Genomic DNA, 23,819 nt, shown 5'->3' with positions numbered 1-23,819 from the left:
AACAAATGCGTAAATAAAAAAAGATGATGTATTTATACATGAGAAATGGAGAACCAAGTAAGTGTTACCTATTCGCGCATATCATATTTCATGATCATTATATATACAGTATATATATATATATATATATATATATATATATATATATTTTTTTTTTTCATTAAATTCAGTGAAAATAAAAACAAAACTGAAAAAGTTACTAAATTTTTAGGTTACATTTTTAACATGTTTTTACTGGGTTTAAAATGAGTATGATGTAGGGTTTTTGTCTTCGTATATTTATTTTGAATTTATACCACTTGCGTTACTACAGTTTGTGAGTTTTCAGATCTCACATCTCTCTATTTCTCACATCTCGTCTATACTTTGGTTTCAAAAGAATGACACCGATTCGAACCATATTGCGTGTGTGAATGGTTCACTGTTTACGTGTCTTCATCACAAAATACTAACACGCAATATTCAATTAAAAAAAAAAAAAAATGGCCCTAAAAATTTCCTAGTGTATATAGTAATTTTGTTTCACATTGACGAAGTTGATTTGATATATGATATAAGAGAGTGTCGGATCCGTACTATGCACACATAGATTCGAATCCAACTTCATATATATACATATATTTATATTAATTTTTTTTTGTATTGTTATTACTGAATTATTATTTATTTTTAAAAATTATTTTACAATCATTGGTTAATACTTATTAATAAATCAGTATATTTAAATTTAAAAAAAGGAAATGAAGTCTCATTCGAACCGATGTGGCATCCCCTTATAAGATTCAAATATTTCATTAATTAAAATTTCTTTCGGCTATAACACTGAAACCAATGAAAATAAGTACCACTTATGGTATATCGTTAAAAAGCTCTCAAAGAATACTTATTACTGCAGTTAAGAAAAAGTCCAAAATCCAAATGTTTCAAAATTGAAACCCCGCTTTATTTAGAAGTCTGACTGTATGCACATTTTTGGCCCAGTCGATTGCAATCAAAAGGTGAGATGCACAACCAGATGTTAAAACAGTCCTAAATACAAAATTTAACCATTCTATGGCTAATATTTTTGAGTTATGCGAGATTCATTCGTACCGACGTCACGCCGAAACTTGTCAAAAGGGATTCAGGGCTGATAAAAATGGATATCACCGTTGAAATCTAAAAACCGAAATTTTTCGCGATTACAATACTTCCTTTACGTCATACAAGGAAGTAAAAAAAGATAAATTTGTTTTCCGGATTTTTTCTAATTCATTTCTTTTTTCTTTTTCTGTTTGGAAACAGTGTTTAAATGACTAATGTATATTATATATTTAAAATGTACACACATACACAGTTATAAACGACCATCATAAAATAATGGTAGGGTTTTAGTTATATTAAGATTAAGTTAATATGGACATTTTGAGAAATTATGTAGGTAGCCTAAACCCGAAACTTTTGTAAAACAGCCTTTTAACCACTGCATAATCGTTTGAATAGTTGCTAAGGTGTGTTTGTTTGTTTAATATGTTTTCTGTAGAAAAAAAACAGAGTGTTTTGTAGCATGTCAAACTGATGTCAATTAATTCCAGTTCAACGTGAATTTCAACGTATATGATAATATAAGGAAAGGTTTTGTTTTAGCAAGTTCCGAAGCAGTTTAATAAATGTTGCCAGGTTTTTAATGTATTAATAAATAAATTCATGTATTGATAATTCACATAAAATTAGCAACAATTGAAAATAATTTAAATTTTGTTCGAATTTTTTTTTTTTTTAATGACACAATACTGATATTTTTGTTAAAATTAAATAAATTTACAATTTTTTATTTATTTTTTAATAACATTTTTAAAACCAATTATATATCACTCAATCAAATATCAGATTTTCTAGTGAAGTAGTTAAACATTATTATTTAATGCGGTAGTAATATATTTCGCTAAAAAAACAATTTAGTATAACATTATGTTACTACTTAACTTTTAATATTGATTATTTTATTGCAGTGAACATAAGTAACCGGATAACTAAACAGGAAATTGTCGATTTACTAGAAGGCAATTTAAACCTAAACGATACGATCCTTTTTTTTTAGGAAAAGTGAAATATTTATTGGTTAATCTGTTCCCCATTATCCCTTATAACAAATTCTCCAGGTTTTCCTTTGAAATAATTCTTTTCTTTTTATAAGACTTATTTTCAGAAAATTCGTTTTTATAAAAATTATGAGATCATAATGTTATTGTGGGCAGAAGGTGGTAATAATTTTTAGCAGTTATTTATCAGTTCCTTTTTATAAAAGAATATTAAATCCATTTTTTCTACGCAGTCCATATTTACATATTGTGTTACATTTTATGAATATGTAGCATGAAGTTACTTAAAAAAGCTTAACATAAGAAAAATGTTGAAAATTATATATGAATTTCCTTTTGATCTTTTAGATTATAATTTAATAAATAAATGAGCACTTGAAATTTCTTCAGAGTCGGACATACTTTGAATAATTATATGAAATGTTTTATATTTAAAGGAAAATTTATACCGATCTATCGATCCGATGATATGGAAAGCTCCTGTAATTTAATGTAGGCGTGATAGATTATTGAGAAACAAATTATTCAGCCCACAGGTTAATATCATTTTAACGCCATTGGCCGTAAATTTCCATTTCACTGAAATGAGGGAGTCATTCTTCATTTAATTGACTAAAGACCTAAAATGGAATTCAAGGAGTTTAATCCTCTTGCTGGTATTTAAGAATTAATTGGTCCCATTTACAAATATTCCATAATTTCAGTAGAGCTTTCATAACTTAACTCATTAATTTTAAGCTTAAAAATTAAATATACTCTACAAAAAAAAGCTGTTACATATATTTTATGTAAATTAATTTTTCTTCTTAGAAAATTTAATGATTTCAGATCAGTTAGTTAACCCTTTAGCTATAAACGACTGAAAAATGTTACTGTATTTATAAAAAGTCATGAATAAGATATCAAACCTACCACGGAATAAAGCGCAGTAAAAAAAAAAAACTTGATTACGGTGTGCAGATAATTATCTAGATTTAATAATAATAATAATAATAATACGATCAGCTTATTGATGAGAAAAATGTTTCTAAATTGCATTTTTATTAGTATAACTACTGTGTAAAATTGCCTTATTTTTTGAAACGCTCTTAAATTTCATATGATTGTATAATAAAAATGAAATTGTTTAATCATGTTAGCAATTAGTAACTTAACTTCATTTAAATATGTTTTTATTACGCAAGTATTTCCCGATCTCCAAGACAAAATGAAACATTTCAATCTCTTATGCAGAAGATACCGACCAGAATTTTTTGAAAGTTCCCATAAACATTTAATATTACTTTTTATAAATTCATTAATCAAATTTTTTGAACTTTTTTTTTGAGTGACCCACTTAATTCCAAGATTAATTATAAGCAAGAAAAATACGTAGGTTACGTAAGATCTGACTAACTGGTCTTATATATGACATTACGGGTGATGTCAACCATCGTAGTCATACTCGGCATGACATTTCTCGATTCCTCGACCAAACTTAATACCAACTAATTGTTGTAGATGTACCACGTGCTAGGCGATAGGCTTTTTTATGTAAAAGTAAAAGATAATTGTTTTTCCTATGAAGTGGGGATGTCCAAGATTCACTATTGAATTATACCCTACATTCAGAGAGTTCGAAGAGAAATAATTATTATAGAATAATATACTATAAAAATTGTAATCTGTATATCTCGTATACCTAAATTCTTTAGATCCCAAGAAAAAAATGTTACTAACAAATCAATTGTAAGACCTTCATAGGTGCCAGTAATTATTCAACGCCTCGATTTATCAGTTCATGGAAATTGTAAAATGAATCATTTATACTCAAATTATCGAATAACTTTATTACTTATATACTTTATTACTTTGTTAAATTAGTGATAAATATATATTTTATTAGTCCGTTTTCGTGTTTAACTATTTTATGTTATCACTACTTTAAAAAATAATTTATAGAAAAGTAAAATATATACGGATATAGATGATATGATTACAATGTTAATCTCAAGAAGACTAAGCGAGAAGATAAAAAAATTCTGGGAAAAGTATTTATTTCCGATAGAAATAAAACCTTTATTATATGATAGCCCAAAAATATAATTAAAATTTTTTTTTTTTTAATTAAAATTATGTATCGACCTTATCTTATTTATTTTCAATAAATTTTCTATTTGATCATTTATAAATTAAAGAAAGACCTGTTTAATATTTCAATCATTACTAGTCATCTTTTTAAGGTATTAAAAATATTGTTCTATTCAGATTAAATAATAATGCTTTTAAAAAGTATTCTGAATATTAATGTAATATTTATAGTAATTATATATTCTACTTAATGTACTTTATGAAAAGATTGTTGTAAAGCAATAAGTAATACAAAACTAATTAATAAAATAAATTATTTAAATCATTATCTACAATATTTTACAAAAACTACAATATTTATAGTATTTACTTAAACGAGTTGATACATTAATGATACGAAAATGTTATACTAGAGTTTTTCTACTTTAAAATTCAATATTACGTAACTTTGTTGTATTAGATATCTTTTTAAATAAATAAATACTAATAATAAATTAATAAATAATAATAATACTATCAGTTAATAAATAAATAATATCAGTGCGCGCATACGCGCGCGTGTGTAAAACGAACGGACACGCTCACAGATATGATCAGAAAAAGCATTCTTACATTTTACGGCACATACAAGGAATGAAGGACAATAGACTCACGAAGAGGATCTTTGATGAAATGAACAGTTCAATCAGGAAAACCGGTTGGCCTCACGAAATTGAGGAGGACCTAGACAATTAGAAATCAACAGGAAAATGACTGGAAAAAGAAGAAAAGTTAAAGAGAAAATTAAGAACACGAAATTTGAAGAGAAAGAAAACAACAAAACAGAAGCAAAGAGGACGGATAAAGAAAACAAGAACACGGTCAAAGAATAAAGGAGATTTTAGGAAGAGAAAAAGAAGGAAAAAACAGCTTAAGATTGCATAATCATGAAAAATTCAAGTTCACACTGTCCTTACGGAAGATAAAGTTAATTTTTTCTAAGCATTTTGCCAAAGGAGTCAATGAAGCTGGCTGCTGCATCCAAAGGAATTGATGATTATTTCTAGATCTAACACAAGATACTCGTAAACCAACAATGATTGTATTACTGATAATACTTCCTTTGAGTACCTTAATAAGAAATACAACATCCTGAAACAATTACCGATCATTTACGGAACTAAGACCCAGAAACTTCTCCGGGCCTTATACTTCCCCAAAACTTCTGCGTGTCAAACATGAAAAAAGACGTCTCTGAATAACTTTAATTAAATTAGAAGTGTATTTTTTAATGTAACTGTTTTTTCCATATTGGGGTACAATATTCAATCACTGGCATCACTGTGGTCTTACATTGATGAAGGATCGATCTAACATCTTGAAACAAACTTCAACCCCGTAAAAGCATACGAAGGTTTCTCCTTGCTTTGAATGCTGTTCAAAAAACATGTTCGTTAAATAAACGTTTGCAATGAAACAGAACACCCAAGACTACAATTGCTTCTTCTCTACTTATTCGACACTGACCAACCTCACAAAAATATTTCACTTACATTGTCTTTCTGGAAACGTAATTTTTTTCTAGATTGAGTGCCATTCTATTAACAGACCATTGATATATTCCATTAATGTCGATCTGCAAAATCAACGGATCGTCTTTACAAATCATCTTAGTGCATGTCTTGACATTATATGCAAAGAAAAGTATTTTAGAAAAAATAAAGGTGGCAATGTCATTTATCTAAAGAATGAATAGAAGAGAACCCGAATTAGAACCTTGAGAAACACCAGATGGAGCAGCCCAAAAAATGTTAAACGTTCGCTCAAAAAAGTAGAACTTTACCGAACCCAACTTACTACCTTTGATACCAAAAAGTGATTGTTTTTGCTTAAGTAAATCATGAAGTACCTTGTCAAAAGCCTTCTGAAAGTCGAAATATACAACCACAACTTGTTTCCTACCGTCGATCTTAGGGCCTATGAACGATAACATAATTAATATTCAGATTAGTTAAGGTATATCTCATAGACACAAAACAATGCTGAAAAGGGAAGATACTGTAAGAAAATGTGAGCAGAATATAAATACTGGTGGTTCATTTTTTAGTTTATTTTCTAAATTCTTCATAATAATTGAAATTTATTTTCAAAAAATATGTTTTAAGAATATAGTATTTAAAATAATCCTTAAATTTAAAAATGAATTTTTGTCTTCTGCAAGATATACGAACGAATAAAATTACCACATTTGAAGGCATAAAAAACGGCCATCTTTTAAGAGCTCTATTGTACTTACTTTAGCATCAATTGTACCTACTTTTTCTTTTAAAGTAATCAACAAACTTATTACAGAATAGTCTATTCTTTAAAAACTAAATTATAATTATTTTTCCTGAAGATTTGTTGAAAGTTTTTTCCTTACTTTTTATTACGATGAGGATTAAATTAATTAATTTAAATTTTTATTTTAAATATCTATAATAAAATGCAATTAGATACAAATTGATATATCATGAAAAATATATAAAAGGGCTTAAAATTTAAAAAAAAAACCGAAGTACTTAGAATATGGTAATAGGATTTTCAGAAAAAGAAACATCACTAAGTTCTAGGCGAATAAACTTGTAGGTGTGTTGATCCCTACGACTTATACGTAGGCCTAAATGGCCGTTAATAACTGTTCATAGAAGCCGGCTAAGACCTCCGTATAACCACATAAAAAACAGCTTTAAATTTATTTAAAAAGATATTTATTATGTATAAAACCTAAAGAAGATAACTTACTTGAAATTTTTTCTCTTTTATATTAACATATGGTAGTCAAACATAATGTATTTTCCATAGAATATGTGTAATTAGAATTGATCATGTTTTTTTTTTGTTTTTTTAAGTCACTTCTTTGAATCTTTAGAACAAGCTGACTGAAAGATTATGAAAGTCCTATTTTGATTTTTGATTTTTATTTAAAAAATAGTTTCTGCGTTTAAGGAAGGTATATTCCTTTAAATTTATTAGGCTATTAGTTAAAATTGCTCGTACAATTTAGGAGATTATTTTGATCCATATTTACTTTGACAGTTTTTTGAATTTTTATCGTTATTTAAACACTAATGATCAAAGTACACTAATAATAATAATAATATAAATATATATATATATATATATATAGATTATTAAAAACTAAATAAAATAAAGTATTTTTTATATGAACTGTAATAACAACGTTCACTGTACTCTCTCTATGTTGAACATAATGAAGGTGTCAATTTTTAGGCTGAGCATCATTATAGTTTGATGAACTTGATATGATAATTTACAGCAGAAAATTCGCTAAATAAAAAAAAAAGTAATAGAGAAACTACTTCGTCCCGTATTCTCTCTTGTGAACCTGGTATATTATTCTTGAGAATGGCAACCTGATCGAATACCGTTGTGATCCACTCCAAATCCATAGGATTGTATTCTATTTAATAGAACTTTGCTTAGAATTATGTTGACAACGAGAAATTTAGAAATTTATTTCCTTTCTTTCACCATTCAGGAATACAGGACTCTATATGTCAAATTTTTTGTGTTTGCAGCACGATTTCTATGCTCTTTTGCGTAAGCAATAACATGTAATTTTTGTGCAAGAATGAACGTAGCCTCTTTTTTCACTCATTCTATAATTCTGTTGAAAACGAAACTTTTACGTACTGAACGGTCCATGTCTCAATGAAATCTGGGAATAAATATGCAATAAAAATATTTTCGTATGAAATAAGAAAAAACGAATAAAAAAGCAAAGGACAGATTTCGATAAGTCTGACACCACGTCGTAGATTAAAGTTTATTTTTCTAATACCGGTATAGCGGGCGGCGTATTGCTGTGCACATAGGCTGACGGCTGGCTTACCGCGCTATTAACTATCCTGACAACTCTGACAACGTACTGCATACTACGTAGGTATACGGAGCTATAAAAGATGTTTTCGTGAAGGAATGCCTATCTAACTGTTCCTCCCATCCTATCAAACTATCTCTCTTGTACGCAGTGTGTACAGCAATACGCTGCCCGCTGTAATTACTCATGGCCAAGTTCTTTTGTTTTATCTATAAGGTTACATCTGACTACATGAGTTTAAATGATTATATCATCATTTCATCATTATGAAACCTGAAAATGTAAATACGATGTCCGGAATAATTTTTGCAACCGTAATCCGGCCAAAATGTACGCGTGGTACACGGGTATATTTTTACACTGGTACCAGATATTCACAGTTTCATTCTTTTTCTTTTTGAATAATGTAATTTTCATTACATAGTTAACATATTTGTAATATGATAAATAAATTTCAGCGGTACTGATAATTACAATTTTGTGTCAAACTTCGAATAATCTTTTTTTTCAAACCTTTTTTTCCAGCTATAATTGTTATTTTATTTTCATGGATTTAATGTATGTTATAAACGGTTGGATGTAGCCACATTTATATCACTCCTTTGTGTACCGTTGGCTGTAAAATGTTCAAACACCCCTTTTATCTATAGTCTTTCTTGGAAAATAGATAAAAGGGGTGCTAGAGGTTTGAGGATAAATCTTTGGTTTGAGAAAAAATCTAAGTAGACATCTTTGAATTTACTAAAATTTACAGGAACATTACTGCAAAATTTATCCAAGTAATAAACATTAAACAAAATGTTACGTAAAATAATTAACGTAATTTCTAAATAAATATACATTTTTAATATACATAAAATTATAACTATTTTTATTTAATTTTATTTATCTGTTTATAAGAAAACTTTTAATTTGCAAATAATTAAATTAAATATATTAATTTATCTTACTAACATATTATCCAATCAGTTTCTAAATCTTTACAAGTCATAATCTAAGTAGAACTTTTCTATACAGTTATAAAACAAAGTTTCACGATAGGAGATACCCCTAATAAATGCATCTCGACGGACCGTAAACTTGATTAAATCGCTAGGGAAATCATTAACAAATAGCGTAATAAAAGATAAAAATGTTTAGATGAATTATTCTCAAGGGAATAATCAAATAATTATATCCCCCTGCTTATAAATTACAATGTATTATGTATAGTACCATTAAATCTTTTTTTTTTATTAGTTAAACAATAATATTTTTATTTTATTTTTTTTTTTAATTTCTATTTTAATATCTTAATAATTATGCACAAATTATTTAATGTAGTGGTTGTTAAGCTTTAATATGTAGATTGCTAAAATTTAAATTTCAGCTCGTAAAATCCAGTAGTCTTTTTTCTTTCTGTTTCTATTGATTTGCACTTCATTAATACAAATCGCTGATGTTATTTTTTTTTCATAAATTTATCATTGCTGCATCAAAATAACTTAAAGATTATTATATCATTATGATACGGAAAGTTAAAAATTAACAAAAAAAATCGATTTCAATAGAATCCTACGTTTCATCCATTCTTTCTTAAATTATAATATATCTATTAAAAGAACAAACAAATTCTTTTTATTGTAAAAAGAGAGGAAAATATTTTTTTTTTCTCTTGCCCAGAAATAAACATATGAACTTAAAAAATATTATTAATTATACATCTATAGTTTAAAGTTTTATTTTTATTGCACACACAAATTATCATTCACAAAACATATTTTGATACCTAATCTATGAAAAGGATTTTTAATGATTATTTTACGAATATGTGACAGAAAAGTTTCTCTGGAAGTCTTATTATAACTAAAAATTGCTTAATCATATAGACGATTTAAATAAATTTTTACTTATTTGTAGTCTGTACTATTAAGTAATAGATTTTTACTTTCCTTCTAGAGCTACAGCTTTAGAAGGGAAAGTAATGTAATCGGTCAAATTTGGACATATGCGGGTTTCACCGGATCTTGACGTTTTGACACATAAAAAAACCAAAAACCGGATGGAAATTTTCCGAATGTTAATGTTCGTATATACTTGTGCGTGTGTGTTCGGTATTGTTAGCCTGTAAATGACTTTATATCTTCAGAACTACTGGACCGATTTTGACCAAACTTGGTCAGATTACTTCTATATATGATGCACTGATTCCATTAAATTTTCCACTCAAAAGGTCAAGGTCTATAGAGCAAGGTCATTCTCAGTATCTCAAGATTTCGGCTCATTTACTTAGGAATATTTGTTAAAAATTAAAGAATAACAATATTTACAAGAAAAAATTATTGCAAAATAGCACCCCTACCCCAAAAATTCTCTAAACTAGGGGCTAAGTGAGCATATCGTCAATAGTACCTACCCCCTGTCTCCACAAGGAGTCCTAGTGTCGCAATTGACCATTTTGGAATTCCCCTTTTTCCCTGTGGGAAATTTTTAGGTTTTTAATACACCTTTATTAAATGATTTATAAATGCGGAAGATTTAGTAACAAAACTTGTAGAGAATTTAATTTTGAGAAAATTAATGAAAATACAGCCAATAAAAAGGTGAAAAAACTTTTAGAAATGGGTTTTTTATTGAAGCAAAAAAACGAAAAATAGGTAGATAACAGTATTGTTCTTCCTGCACCACTTAAAAATTATTTTTAAACATTCTTCGGTGTATCAGCATTTACGAACGGAAGGGTCATTTTCAACGTGTTCGTTTTCTGTTGAACGCCAACTAAATCATCGTGTTAATGATGAACTTAGCATATTCAGCGCAGCCCAGTCATCATTACAAGGCGAATTTCATGTCGCACTAATTAGTCAAAAAACAAAGTGTGACGCATCCTACAGAGAGAAAATCTTTGTTCTTTCTGCCTGCGGAAGGTTCAAATTTGCAAAAACAGATTATCCCCAGCAGTTAAATTTGTGTCATTCGCTTCTAGAAAATTATGATAAGGTACATTCAATTTTATTTACTGATGAAGCAACTTTTCTGAGAAAAGGAGTCTCCAATTCTAAAAATAGTCATTTATGGAGCGAAGATAATCCACATGGTACTGTGGAAAATAGTTGCCAACATAGATTTTTTCATTAATGTTTGGTGTAGCATTAATAATGCTTATTAGGTACAGAAAGAATAATACTATTTTTTGTCTATTTTTTATCTGTTTTTCTTCAATAAAAAACCCATTTCTAAAAGTTTTTTCACCTTTTTATTGGCTGTATTTTCATTAATTTTCTCAAAATTAAATTCTCTACAAGTTTTGTTACTAAATCTTCTGCGTTTATAAATCATTTAATAAAGCTGTATTAAAAAGCTAAAAAAACTTTTTTGGCATCGAATTTTGTGTTTTACGTTGGATATCTTAAAAACTACTGCAGTTACAATTATGGGATCTATTTTATCCTGTTTCCGAACTCAAATTACATAATAAAATATCACCTTTACTCCTTAATTTGGGTATCATAAATTACAGTTGGGCTTCTTTTTATTAGAACAGCTGAAATCCGAGCGAAATTTTTGCTAGCCGTAACTCGAAAACAAAGCGTTTCCAGACCTATGTTTATGTGAACTTTTTTCATTTCACCAGCAGAGCATATCCTGAAAGTTTCTCTGTTTCTTCGAGAGCACTCTGTATATAGATGAGATACATACATTCATTATTATTTACGAACACATTTACTGTTATTATAAATTAAACAAATACATTTAAGCGTTTACAACTAGGTAACTGAACAAACTTGTTATCCAACCACCGTATATCATTTACAGTTTTGTTTTTATATTATGTGTAAATAATCCACTGCATAATAAATTTTTGTATGAAATACAGAATAAATAAATAAATAAATCATCAACAAACTTTGCTAATAATAATAATAAAAAAAAAAACATTTCTATATTAAGAGATATTATTAGTAATTTCTTCTTATGAATTCACTCAAATGAATTCTGTTATATGGCCACTCAGTTAAAGTACATATTTGGTTTTTATTTTATCATACTAGGTAATAAACATTATGTGTAGCAATGAGTTTTGTTATATATTAATATTCTATTTTTAATATTATGCGAAATGTGGTGAGGAATGCGTGTCCGGAGAGCATGAGAACTTTTAGTATCGTGGGTATTCTTACACCACCAGCGCTCTTCAATATATAAAATAATGTAAAGCGCATAACATATCAACTGTTATCACTCTCGAGGCAAGTCCCTTGCACTATATCCATCTTAAACACTTTTTTCGACACCGAATTTTGTACAATTACAATTTTTGTACATATTACAACAATCCTCGGACTTGTTTTACCCTACTTCCCAGCTCAAATTAAATTAGAAACTATCAACTTTACTCCTTAATTTGGGTCCTAAAAATTACAGTAGGGCTTCTTTTTATTGGAAGAGCTGAAATCCGGGCGGAATCTTTCGCTAGCCGTAACTCCAAAAATTCAGACCTATGTTTTTGTGAACGTTTTTAATTAGTTTCACCAGTAGAACATGTCCTGAAAATTTCTCCGTTTCTTCGAGGGACATTGTATATAAAATATCATATAGTGAGTCATTCATAATAATCAATGCCCAGCAAAATTTTCTGAAGATAAACAGATGAAAATTTGTGTACACGTTCTTCTTATCATAAATAATTAAAAACCATGTTCGAGATTTTTAAGATTCAATTTTTAAAGGGTGCGATGGTATAGAGCGCGAAAGCTCAACCTACATAGCCACTGCCATTATTACAGTAAATACGATGCGACTAGCTGCACCTGCCTCCGGTTACTTGACTAACAAACAAAAATTAAAATAATTGACCGCGACGGGAAACGCGAGTAACCATATAGACCGCGTGACGGGAATGCTAATTAAGAAATAAAGTGCATTTCTACTTAAGTATGTAAAAAAAATATTACGTTATTATTAGTGTATCATTTCATAAAAAAAATTAAACAAAAAGCAAAAGAAAAACAGTTTGATAGAGATTTATCCGATGTGATTCGCAGAGATTCAAGCACTTATCCGGTTTCCTACTTCATAGTAGTTATTTCTTTTCAAAAGAATTTCACGAAAGTTTGTTGTATTGATATAGCTTTTTTTTATTGTTCTTTTTAATACTAAACATATTTTTGTGGGTCATTAATTAGTTAAGACGCAAACTGCACTACAGTTAAAACGGTCTATTTAATCAACGTGACATTTTTTCTACTTTACAACAAAACTCACAGCAACATTAATTCACTTGTCCCTTCTTCGAATCAGCATATTTATGCCTTCTACAAAGAAATGTTTGCTTAGATATCGCAGCCAATTCATCACATTTTCTTTGACGACTTCATTGTTATTGAACGCCTTGCCAGGTAGCAGCAAATGAAAATCCAATGATACCAACTCAGGATGCATGAAGGTGAGGTAGTATTTTCTGATATAATTTATTGGTGGTTTTTCGAGTTATCTGAGCTGTGTGAAGGCAGGCGTTATCGTGAAAGAGAATGATGCCTTTGCGCTGAAATCTACGTTGATTTTTGACCCTGCTGGCTTCACTTTGTCAATAAGCATATCTCAGTAGTATGCACTATTTATTGTTAGGTGATTTTCTAGAAAATCGACATCTTTCGATGCATTTTGCATCCAATGAAATTGTTATTACTATTTCACCTGCTGATGATCGGGTTAAGAGTTTTTTCATAACAGGTGAACTCGTGTGCTTCTACTCCATGATCTGGCTTTTTGAATCCGATTCATAATGGTGGGTGAATCCTTGTCTCACTACAGTTTAGAATAATGTGCAAAAGTGCATTATCTTCTTGCTGATACCGTTATTTCAACTCCGTGCACTTGTGAAGATATATCTCACGTTGATCTGTCAATTTTCTTAGAACATACCTTGCGCTTGTTTTACGGTATTTGAGCTGGTGATAATGTTATGAACTATACCGCCACTTGTAATTTCTCTGCGATAATCTCAACTGCAATGCATCGGTAACGACGTATCGACATATTATTGTCTATATGGATGACAGTCTATTCGAGTTTCAAGCGCTGGAGTTGAAACGTCACATGGACCTAGAGAACGGTGCTCGCCAGTCACTGAAGCTCGACCGTTTTTCAATTTTTCTATCACTTGGAAACTTTTCTGCGGTTCATGTAACTTTCCCTGTATACAAAATATAATTTATCGTACTGTTTGGTCACACGTAATTATGTTTTTCACCTTCGAAAACAAAAAAATGGATTACTGCACGCTAATCAACTGATTCGCAAACTTGTAAGAGGACTCGCTATTGTAAAATGAGATTTTCAAGTTATGAAAAAAGAGTTTTATTAAAACATACAATCAAAAGTAATCACAACGTTTCCAATTTTCTGTTGAAAGTATCCTTCTTATCAGATGTATCCTTCTTAACCTTCTTATCAGATGTTTTGCCTCCACAGCTTATCAGATGTTTTTTTTTTTTTTTTTTTTTTTTTTTTTAATTTAATTATTATTGAATGACCCTCATAAATAAAAATGAATAAAGAATTATGTAAAATAAATTTTAAAACATGAAATTATTTTAAAAAACCTCTAACATATTTAAAAATTAATATTATTCCATTTTTTTTTAATTTATTTATGACGTTTTGAAGTTATATTAGCGCCAAACTCCCTGTCTTAGTTACAAATATGAGTATACCTTAAAAAATAAAAAGATATCAAAGTGGAGATTTCGTTTTTAATAGGCAGACATACATTTAAAAAGTGGTCAAAAAGTGTACTGAATTTAAATGGTGTCTGTTAATTTAGTACATCGTTGTTGTGTGTTTGTTTATTTTTTATTAATATGCAGTGTATACGTAGAATATCAAGATCCGTGTTGTAATTTTATAACTAATAAATTATATTTTGTGTATAAAACTTATGAACTAAATCAACAAACATTATGGACTCCAGCATACTTACCGATCACATTCCAAATATATGTTCTTTATTAAAACAACCTGCCAACATTACATTAGGTGGCGTAACATCAGTCACTGAAGTTACTCGCAAAGACGACTGAAAATGTTTTAACGTTTTATTAACAGCTTTTTAATTTAAATAAAATTTGGTGCTGTTTGACGCTAAAAATGTATATATTTTTAAATAATTCATATCGGTGACCGTCATGAACAAAAACGTACCAAAAATTTTAATTCTTATTCTAAAACCCAGTAAATAATTCTAATGTCATTAAGAGGGCGAGTCATTAGCATTACAAGATTGTATTCATTTGTATAAATTAGCATGTTGGCTTAAGATAATCATTATAATTTTAGGATGCAGAGTTTGAAGAAAACAATTAAGAATATTTGAAACAATGATAAAGAAGAATACGTATAGTATATTTTAGATCTGTAAGACCACAGAAATATAGGCCAATAATTTTTGTTAATTTATTATTAAAAAAAAAGGAGTTCGATAGTTAAAAAATTTATTATATTAAAAGTGAAAAATAAACTTTATTGTTAAACAATGATAATGGGTTCAATATCTTATAGGTTTTTTGAATTTTAAATTTTGTTAAATTAAAGGAAATTTTAGTAAAATTTTGTAAATTTCAATAAAATTTCCATTACCGGTGGGAATGAAATTTTAAGAGAACAAATCTTCTTATAATGCATTGTTTAATATTGATAAGGCCTAATAACCAATCAATAATAGTTTTATTTTTAAACTTACAACATAACGTTTACGCACATTTTCAAGATCCTTGTAAAATATATATTGTAATAAACTAGGTATCTTAAAATTATTTCCTAAAAAATTATTGTCTTTTTTAAAATAAATTAGGTCAAACAGATCTTGCTGTCCAGTCCATTTACTATGTAAAGGAAGTGTAAAAGTGTAATATTAGTGCTGTTATCTGGATTTGTTTCTAAACAGCGGAATGCCGATTTATTTTGTGTGATAAGTATTCGACATACGTAAAGTTTATACGTATTTTAAATACATACGTATGTACGTAAACCCCTGCTTTATTCCCCAATTACTTTCCTTAATCTATCATATTTTTTAACTCTAAAAAAATTAATCTTCAAGAAATTGAATATTGTTATGAAAATCTAGCTTGGATCAACTACTTCCTTGAATTCAATAAGCGTGAATTCCAAAAACTTGAATTCGCTTTGACACAATTTAGACGAATTTTATTACGTAATTTTGTTTATGGAACCCCAATTTTTTGCGGATTTTAACGAACAATGTTAATCGATGTTAGAGGCTCGACATTGCCGATCTCCGTGGCGGAATTCCAGTATGGAATTTTTCGCAAGATACAAAATTTCATTATCATCCAGTAACTGTAAATGGGCGTAAGCAAGTTGTTATTGTATATATACACAGTAACAACTTGCTATGTGTGTATGTGTGTGTGTGTGTGTGTGTGTGTGTGTGTGTGTGTGTGTGTGTGTGTGTGTGTGTGTATATATATATATATATATATAAGGATAAATATAAGATAAGAATAAATATGTTTATCGTTATCTTAATTAGCAGTAACTTTCTTTTAATGGGGCCATAAATTTTTTCTGAGATTAAGATCCGGACTTCAATCTAAACTAAGTTCTTGATTATTGACCCAATTCACGACTGATTTTGCTATATGCTTAGGGTCTCGACTCTATTGAAAAAAAGTCGGTTTCCTCTATTGTAGAATAAAAAATTACTCTTTGAGTAAAAGTTTAAATTAAGGGATCCATGGTAATTTCTATTCTGAGTACTGTTTACCTTTCTCAGCTCCATTCTTTTATTTTATGTTGATACGTTAATAAAAGAATGAAGCTAAGAAAGGTCAGTACTTAACATAAAAATCATAATGTTCTTAACAGAAAAGATAATAGTAATTATTATCTTAATAACAACAATTTTAATGGTCTTACGTGCAGGTGCCCGTACCAATACCTACGACTATGTGAAGTCTTCGTTACAATACTTTTTACACTTCCCAGCGCCTAATTCTAAAATGCAATTTCATCCCTGCCCTGATATACTTTTAATTGTTCCGTTCATTTTGTTTTTTAATCGAAACAAATGTCAGATTTTTTAAAAATAATTAAAAATAAAATCATTCTTGAAATAGCTATTACTTATAAAATAGCTTGTAAGTGGAATACCGATATTAAAAAAGTCCAGGATTAATAACCGGAATAAGACAATAATAAATGTTTTGGTAATTATTTTAAAAATATTTTTTGCATGTTTTACTCGGGTTTAAGGTCGAATAAGTTAAAATGAAGTAAACAAAGACAATTTTTATTTAACTTTTCTTAGATTTTTGAAAATTAATTTCAATAATAATTATCTAATTTATTACTTATTAGTAGCATAACTTGTAACATAAAAGTGTCTTATTTAAATTTCTATCAAAATAATTAAAAAAATACTTTTATCAAATGTGTCATTCATGCCGTGAATGTATGAAATTTAATAAGGCCATTCTCATGTAGCGTAATATAACTTGCATTTTATTATTTTTTTTATTTTTTGAAGTGAAAACTTCTTTAGGCGCGTTGTGTCAGAATTTTTTTTACATACGAATTACATGGGAACATGGGAAAAAAATTCGTAATCAAAATCTGTAACGTAACGCAAGACGCTAAGCATATATATATATCTGAAAGAGAAAAAAGCATAGAGCGAGAATATATATACGCATATATGAGTGTATACTATAATATGTAATAGTAGAGGATGGGAGGTGAGAGTAAAAACTGCCGTGACTCACAATAATTCTCCCTCTCTATCGCTCATAATAATTATAATAATAAATTGTTTAAATTCAGTGTTAGTGTAACATATAATATTTATTGAGTTTGGATAACATATGTGAAGATTTTCAACACCTAATTTATGTGCATTAAAAAATCATTAACCTTGAAAATATTGTCGGTAAAGATTACTGTTTATTGTTAAAAAATTAATTTATATTAAATATTTCGGTCCTACAATTCTGTGGGGGCGAATTTCGCTCGCGCCAATATTTCGAGAACGGTGACTGCTAGACGCATGAGACTAAGACCTATCGTTCCGGTTGATCGCAAAGCACCCCTTAATTCTTTCAAAGTCGCGTTAAAAATGCCCTAAGATGCACTGTTTTCGAGATACGCCCTTTTTTTACTTAATGAAAGATATGTCTGAGAAATCCCGTTTCTTATGTAAAATATATATAAAATAACATCAGCTGTCAATAATATGCTATACAACTATAAAAAATTAAAAAACCACAACACCCGCTTTCGTTAAGAGTAATGATGACTGATTGATGCAGAACATCGTTGTAAATTTACAGCGTTACTGAGTATCTGTTAGATTATAAAAACTAATAATAATTTTAAAGTTTGAATCGTATATAATGATCATTGCATGTATTAAAAAATAATCAATGATATACACACATATCGCTGAAAGTAATGATGACCGACATCGTCATCATAAATTTAAAATTAATCCTGCTGTTTGCAGTTAAAACATATTTTTAACTATGACTTTTTCAGTAAATCAACTGTTTCAACATGTGAACACACATTCATCATTGAAAACAGCCGTTCTTTAATGTATTCGAATAAAACCGTAAAAAGAGACGTGGAGTTTCAATAGCCAGTTTCTTTGTTGTAATTTTGGGGGCATCTCAAACCCGTGTTTTACTACATATTTTGCAGTAAATCCACTCTTTCAGCGTGAAAATTTAACTACAAACAGATCATAATCGTGGTAAACACACGTTCTAATTGTGCGTCAAATTAGTTCTAGGGGTCAAAGGTTGAAGTGGCTATTGAATTTAAACATTATATGCTACTTGTAATATATAATAATTCGAAACGATTGCGATCCCATATAAGTTTTCACTTCAGCCGTGCGGTCTTAAGCACACAAATTTTTATTTTATAAAATTAAATGATACAGTACTCTGCAAATAATGCAATTTGAAAGATTGAAAATTAGAATTTTTAACTTTAATAAATATTTTACTATTTATTTTGGTTGCAATTGTTATATTTTCCAAATTAAAAACATTTGTTTAACGATCATTTAATTTTATAAAACTAGCGCAAGAAAGTAAGAAAGCGTTTGATTTAAAAAAAAAAACAGTTAAGTATTGCTTTGAAGTATGTTATTTAGCTTCAAACTGGTTGGCAAAGATAGAATTATTTAATTAGTAAATAGTAATACTGTTCTACAGCGTATAGTAATTTATTTTAATAATCATACTTGTTTATTTATTTTTTAAATGGAATTAAACAGTTATTCCGAAAATGTTATATTATTTTTTCGGCTAATTACGATAAACAATTAATAAAGTTAATAATTTATTAAACTACTTTTAAATAAAAGTTTTTTAATTTGAGAAATAAAATATTACAAACAAAATAATGGTAAAATGTTTATTAAAGTTTAAAAGTTTTTAGATTTAAAAGTTTTAGTTTCCACCTTACAAACTGTATTATTTCATTTCATTGTTATAAAAAAACATAATAATAGCAAATTTTAGTGTTTTTTTTTTTTTTTATGAGATTGATCAACTGCTATCGACATTAGCCCAAATGGAAATTTGTAGCGTATGAAAAATGCCACGCCTAACCGGGATTCAAACCCGGATCTCCGGATGAAAGGCGGAGATACTACCACTCCACCACGAAGATCAGCAAAAATGTTATATGAATAAGCAGCGACTACGTAAATATGTGATAATATATACACCCTACGGGTAAAATTTAACCCAAATATTTATTAAAATATTTTAGCAGAAATTTGAATAAAATACAGTTGATTAAATTAAATAATTTAAATTGTGCGCTTCTAATTCGTTTGTGAACAATAAATTTAAAGTTTAAAGTATTTCAATATAATATTTTTATATTATAATCTAAAATAAAAGATAAAGAAAATCATTAATTCTTGATTCTGAAATAAAATATTCTATCAGAATAAAAAGGTACATCAAAAGAGTAAAAAAAAAAAGACATCAAAAGGGACATCAATAGTGGAAACTATAGAGAAAAACAAGAATTACAGTGCGTACAAAACATATCATGATAGAAGTAACATATATTTAGAGATTATAAGTTTATATGACAAGATAATGAAAGAGAGAAATGTATGAAACATTTCTAATGACTGATGACAAAAGACAATTTAACAATTTTTAAATTTATATTACATTTATAAAACTATTACTAGCATAATTATTACATACTTCGAAATAATTTTACGTATCAATAAACAGCAATCAAAAATTTGTGAAACAGATATGAAAATTTAATATGGGCTGCAATAGGAAATATTCACGTGTTGAGAACATGTGACAACACATGAATATGTGTTTTTCAAAAACAAAACACCTACTAGAAAAACAGCGGTTATTTCCGTAATTTTCTGTTTTTAACCGCTGAAGGTTATAATAATTCTAATCTCATAAATACAAACTTTTCCAAGGTACCTTAAATTTTATCATGAATACAGTTATTTTATTCCAGAAAGTATTTTAATATTACATTGTAAATTTATTTATAGAAATTCAGTTTTTTCTGAATATTTTTCAGTTTTTTCTCTCTGAGTAAAAAGAAAAAATTTTGTAGCTCAATTCTTTACTTATATCATCCCATTATATACTCGCCCGCAATTAATGATTTATATTCATCACGTTCTATTGTGTCTTACCTTATAATGTGGAATATGGATAATACTGCTTCAGCATTGAAATTCGATCGTTCATCATTAAAATAAATTTCTTGCGTTATATTCGTTGGATGCATATAAAAAATAAATGAAATCTTCAGTTTAATTTTTTTAACCTTTTAAAACTCTTTTTAAATTCTTTTAACTTTCCCTCCCAGTTTATCAGTACAGTGATTTCTCTGTACAATAATAGAAATTATTAAATTTCTGTGCTATTTAATTGTGATAAAAATACTATTAACTGTGTGAGTAAATGTGAGACACAAGTTACTGCTGAAATGGGACATAACTATGACTTTTTTAATAATAACAAACATACCATCATGCCAAGTTCATTATAGAAATGCGTTAAAATGTTTTCTTTACAAACTGTTACATAATAACAAGCTAACAATATTGTTAAGACGTTACAATCCTTAGAAGTGACACAGTATCACAGCACTATGTTCATTTTTGTTGCTTGGATTTGACCATTATTACTCTCAGAGAAAGCTACTATGATTGCCTTCTTCTATTTCAATTCTTTACTGCTTTCCACTATAGCCTCTATCTGTCTCAGAATGATCGAAAGAGTTTTATTTATGACAACAAAAAAAATTCTGTAATATGTTGCTGAAATAAATATAAAACAGCTTATATATAATAATAACTAGAATTATTTTAAAGATAAAAAAATGTTCAAGATGTTAAGTAAATATTTAAAATACTGTTCAATCATAATGAGGTAGCATAGATTTAATAAACTTTACTATTAATCCTAATAACAACTTGGATGCATTATATCAAAGCGAATTGAAGTAAATATCTTAAAAATTAAGAAATTTATCAAAATTCATTACAAACCAGATCAGTAGCCAAGACATTCATAGATTAAAATTTACATAAATAATCTATTTACACGATACAGATTTAAATAAGACTTAATCTTATTTAAATATGATGGCTACATTAGCCATCTAATTAGAAAATATTAACATCACTGGATTTAAGTAATTAAATAGTGTAACTACGAATTATATTAGTAGATGTTTTTAACAGCTCCTTTGTTAATTAATATTTAGTATTATACCTAACCTTTTAGGTATGAACGGCATTTTAGCTGTATACAAAATTTTACCGATACTGAATTAGTAGAGTTTACATAAAAATTGATATAAAAATTTTGTATCTTGTTTTTTCACTTCGATGGTGAAGTTTATGCAATATTTATAATTTTATTGAACTATGTACTTGTTTAAAAACTGTATATACATACACTAAATCAGCTTAATTTTATTTATGAGATAATTAGCTCGTTAGTAATTTTTGTAAATCTCTAACCTTGTCTCGTTTATTTATTCCACGGGTCTAATAAAATTGTTTTCCCAAAAATTTGTGTTTCTAAGACATATTTTTCTTCAAATTGTAATTAGTAGTAATTAAAAATTTACACACAATACATACACACATACATCTGGAGACACTTGTGACATATTCTGAACCTCCTGTTACCTAATAATGTATATCATTTAAAAATCTATTAACACGACATGTGTTAATAGCTTTAAAAATACTTTTTTTCGTCATTTGATATTTTTTTAATATCAAATATTTATCAAATAGTTATTTGATAATTATCAATTAAAAATTGATAATTTTTAATAATTATTTTTAATCAATAAATAAAGAATTAAACGCAATCTTTAAAAACTAATTACATGATATCATGTAATTTGTATGACAATATTAATGCAATTGTGTTTTAGAAAAATAAAATAATTCAGTTTTGCAACCACATTTTTATTTTTTATTTAAAAATTTTTTTGAAAAAGCAATTATTTCCATCTGAACATTTTTTGTAATGAAATAATATAAATCATTGAACTTGGAAGGATTAAGACAACTAGTAAATTGTACTAAAAGACGCAGTTATTATCATATGAATAAACAAAATTTAATTTAAAACTTAAAGAGAAAAAGCTGTTATTAATGAGAAAAAAAATCCAAAGTAAAAAAGTGTTGAATGAGAAAATATGAAGTTGTTTTCAAACTCGGTTTTAACTTCCATCATAATCAATTTAATAGTATTTAAATGTAATAAATAAAAAAAAGGAATGATTTATGTAAATAAAAAATTACTTACTGCAGAAGAGTTCCTCGGGCAATGGAATGCGGATGGAATTGCTGAACAGATGTATAATAAGATGACAGCGCCAAGAAACAGACTCAAAGATAAAAAAATTCCTGGCCAACGTTCATGACCGCTGCATAAACGTTTAGCACCAGGAAGTTTTACTGTTTCATGTTCTGGTACTCCAAGTTTTCTTGCAGTTCGTAGTATACCTCCCAAACGTCTAGAAGCGTCACGTACCGGTTGACCACCGTATTTATATCTCTTCATATTGTTATTTATTTTAAATGTACGTATAAATATATATATTTTTTTTATTGAGTCCACATTATTAATAAAAAAAAAACTAAGACTGAATTTACCTTTTAAAAAACTCACCTAAAATTAGATACAAAACTACAAATCAGAAATATATTATTCTTATTAAATGTCTTATCAACTGATAACATTTCTTTATAGTTTATATCGATAAAACGTAAATTTTGTTTAAAAACCTTATTGAAATTTATTATATTAATAAAATTTCGAAAAATGTGTATGTACTCATCTGTAAAAATGTTATTTAAAATTATTACGTCGATCACATGCAGACTACATATTATCGAAAAGTAGCTAACATACAACTGTACTGCAAGTTAGCTGAAAGCACAATGAACGCGAGAAATGAGGTGATTTTACCCCACTAGAAAAGAGTCATGCGCACTCATTTCTGTACCCTTCTCAACTTTGAACGTGAACTTCGTTGAAGATATACATAGGTCTATATATATGTACGAATTACATTATATACAAGTATATACTATGTGTAGTTATATAAGGGTTTGTTCGGTTGTAGAATTGATACAATATCGTTGTAATTGTACAGTACAACTGTAGAATTTATGATGAAATATCCAAATTTCTGTTTAAAATCGTACATATGTACAGTTTACAATGGTTTTTAAAAAATATGCACGGCTATTTAAATATTTAAGATTCAGT

At 28.0% G+C, this 23,819-nt stretch overlaps 1 protein-coding gene across 1 annotated transcript in view; it reads right to left on the bottom strand.

The window, feature by feature from the left end:
• Positions 1-23,472, bottom strand: part of LOC142320919 (uncharacterized) — a 139,965-nt gene extending 116,493 nt beyond the window's left edge. Inside the window, exon 1 of the mRNA XM_075358902.1 lies at positions 22,851-23,472. Within this exon, the coding sequence (XP_075215017.1) occupies positions 22,851-23,108 (258 nt within the window). The 5' untranslated portion in view covers positions 23,109-23,472. The remainder of the gene's footprint in view (positions 1-22,850) is intronic.
• Positions 23,473-23,819: the final 347 nt, after the last annotated feature.

The sequence above is a fragment of the Lycorma delicatula genome, chromosome 3, assembly GCF_047948215.1.
Source record: "Lycorma delicatula isolate Av1 chromosome 3, ASM4794821v1, whole genome shotgun sequence".
Taxonomy (NCBI): Eukaryota; Metazoa; Arthropoda; class Insecta; order Hemiptera; family Fulgoridae; genus Lycorma; species Lycorma delicatula.
This window is presented reverse-complemented; position numbering and strand designations above follow the sequence as displayed.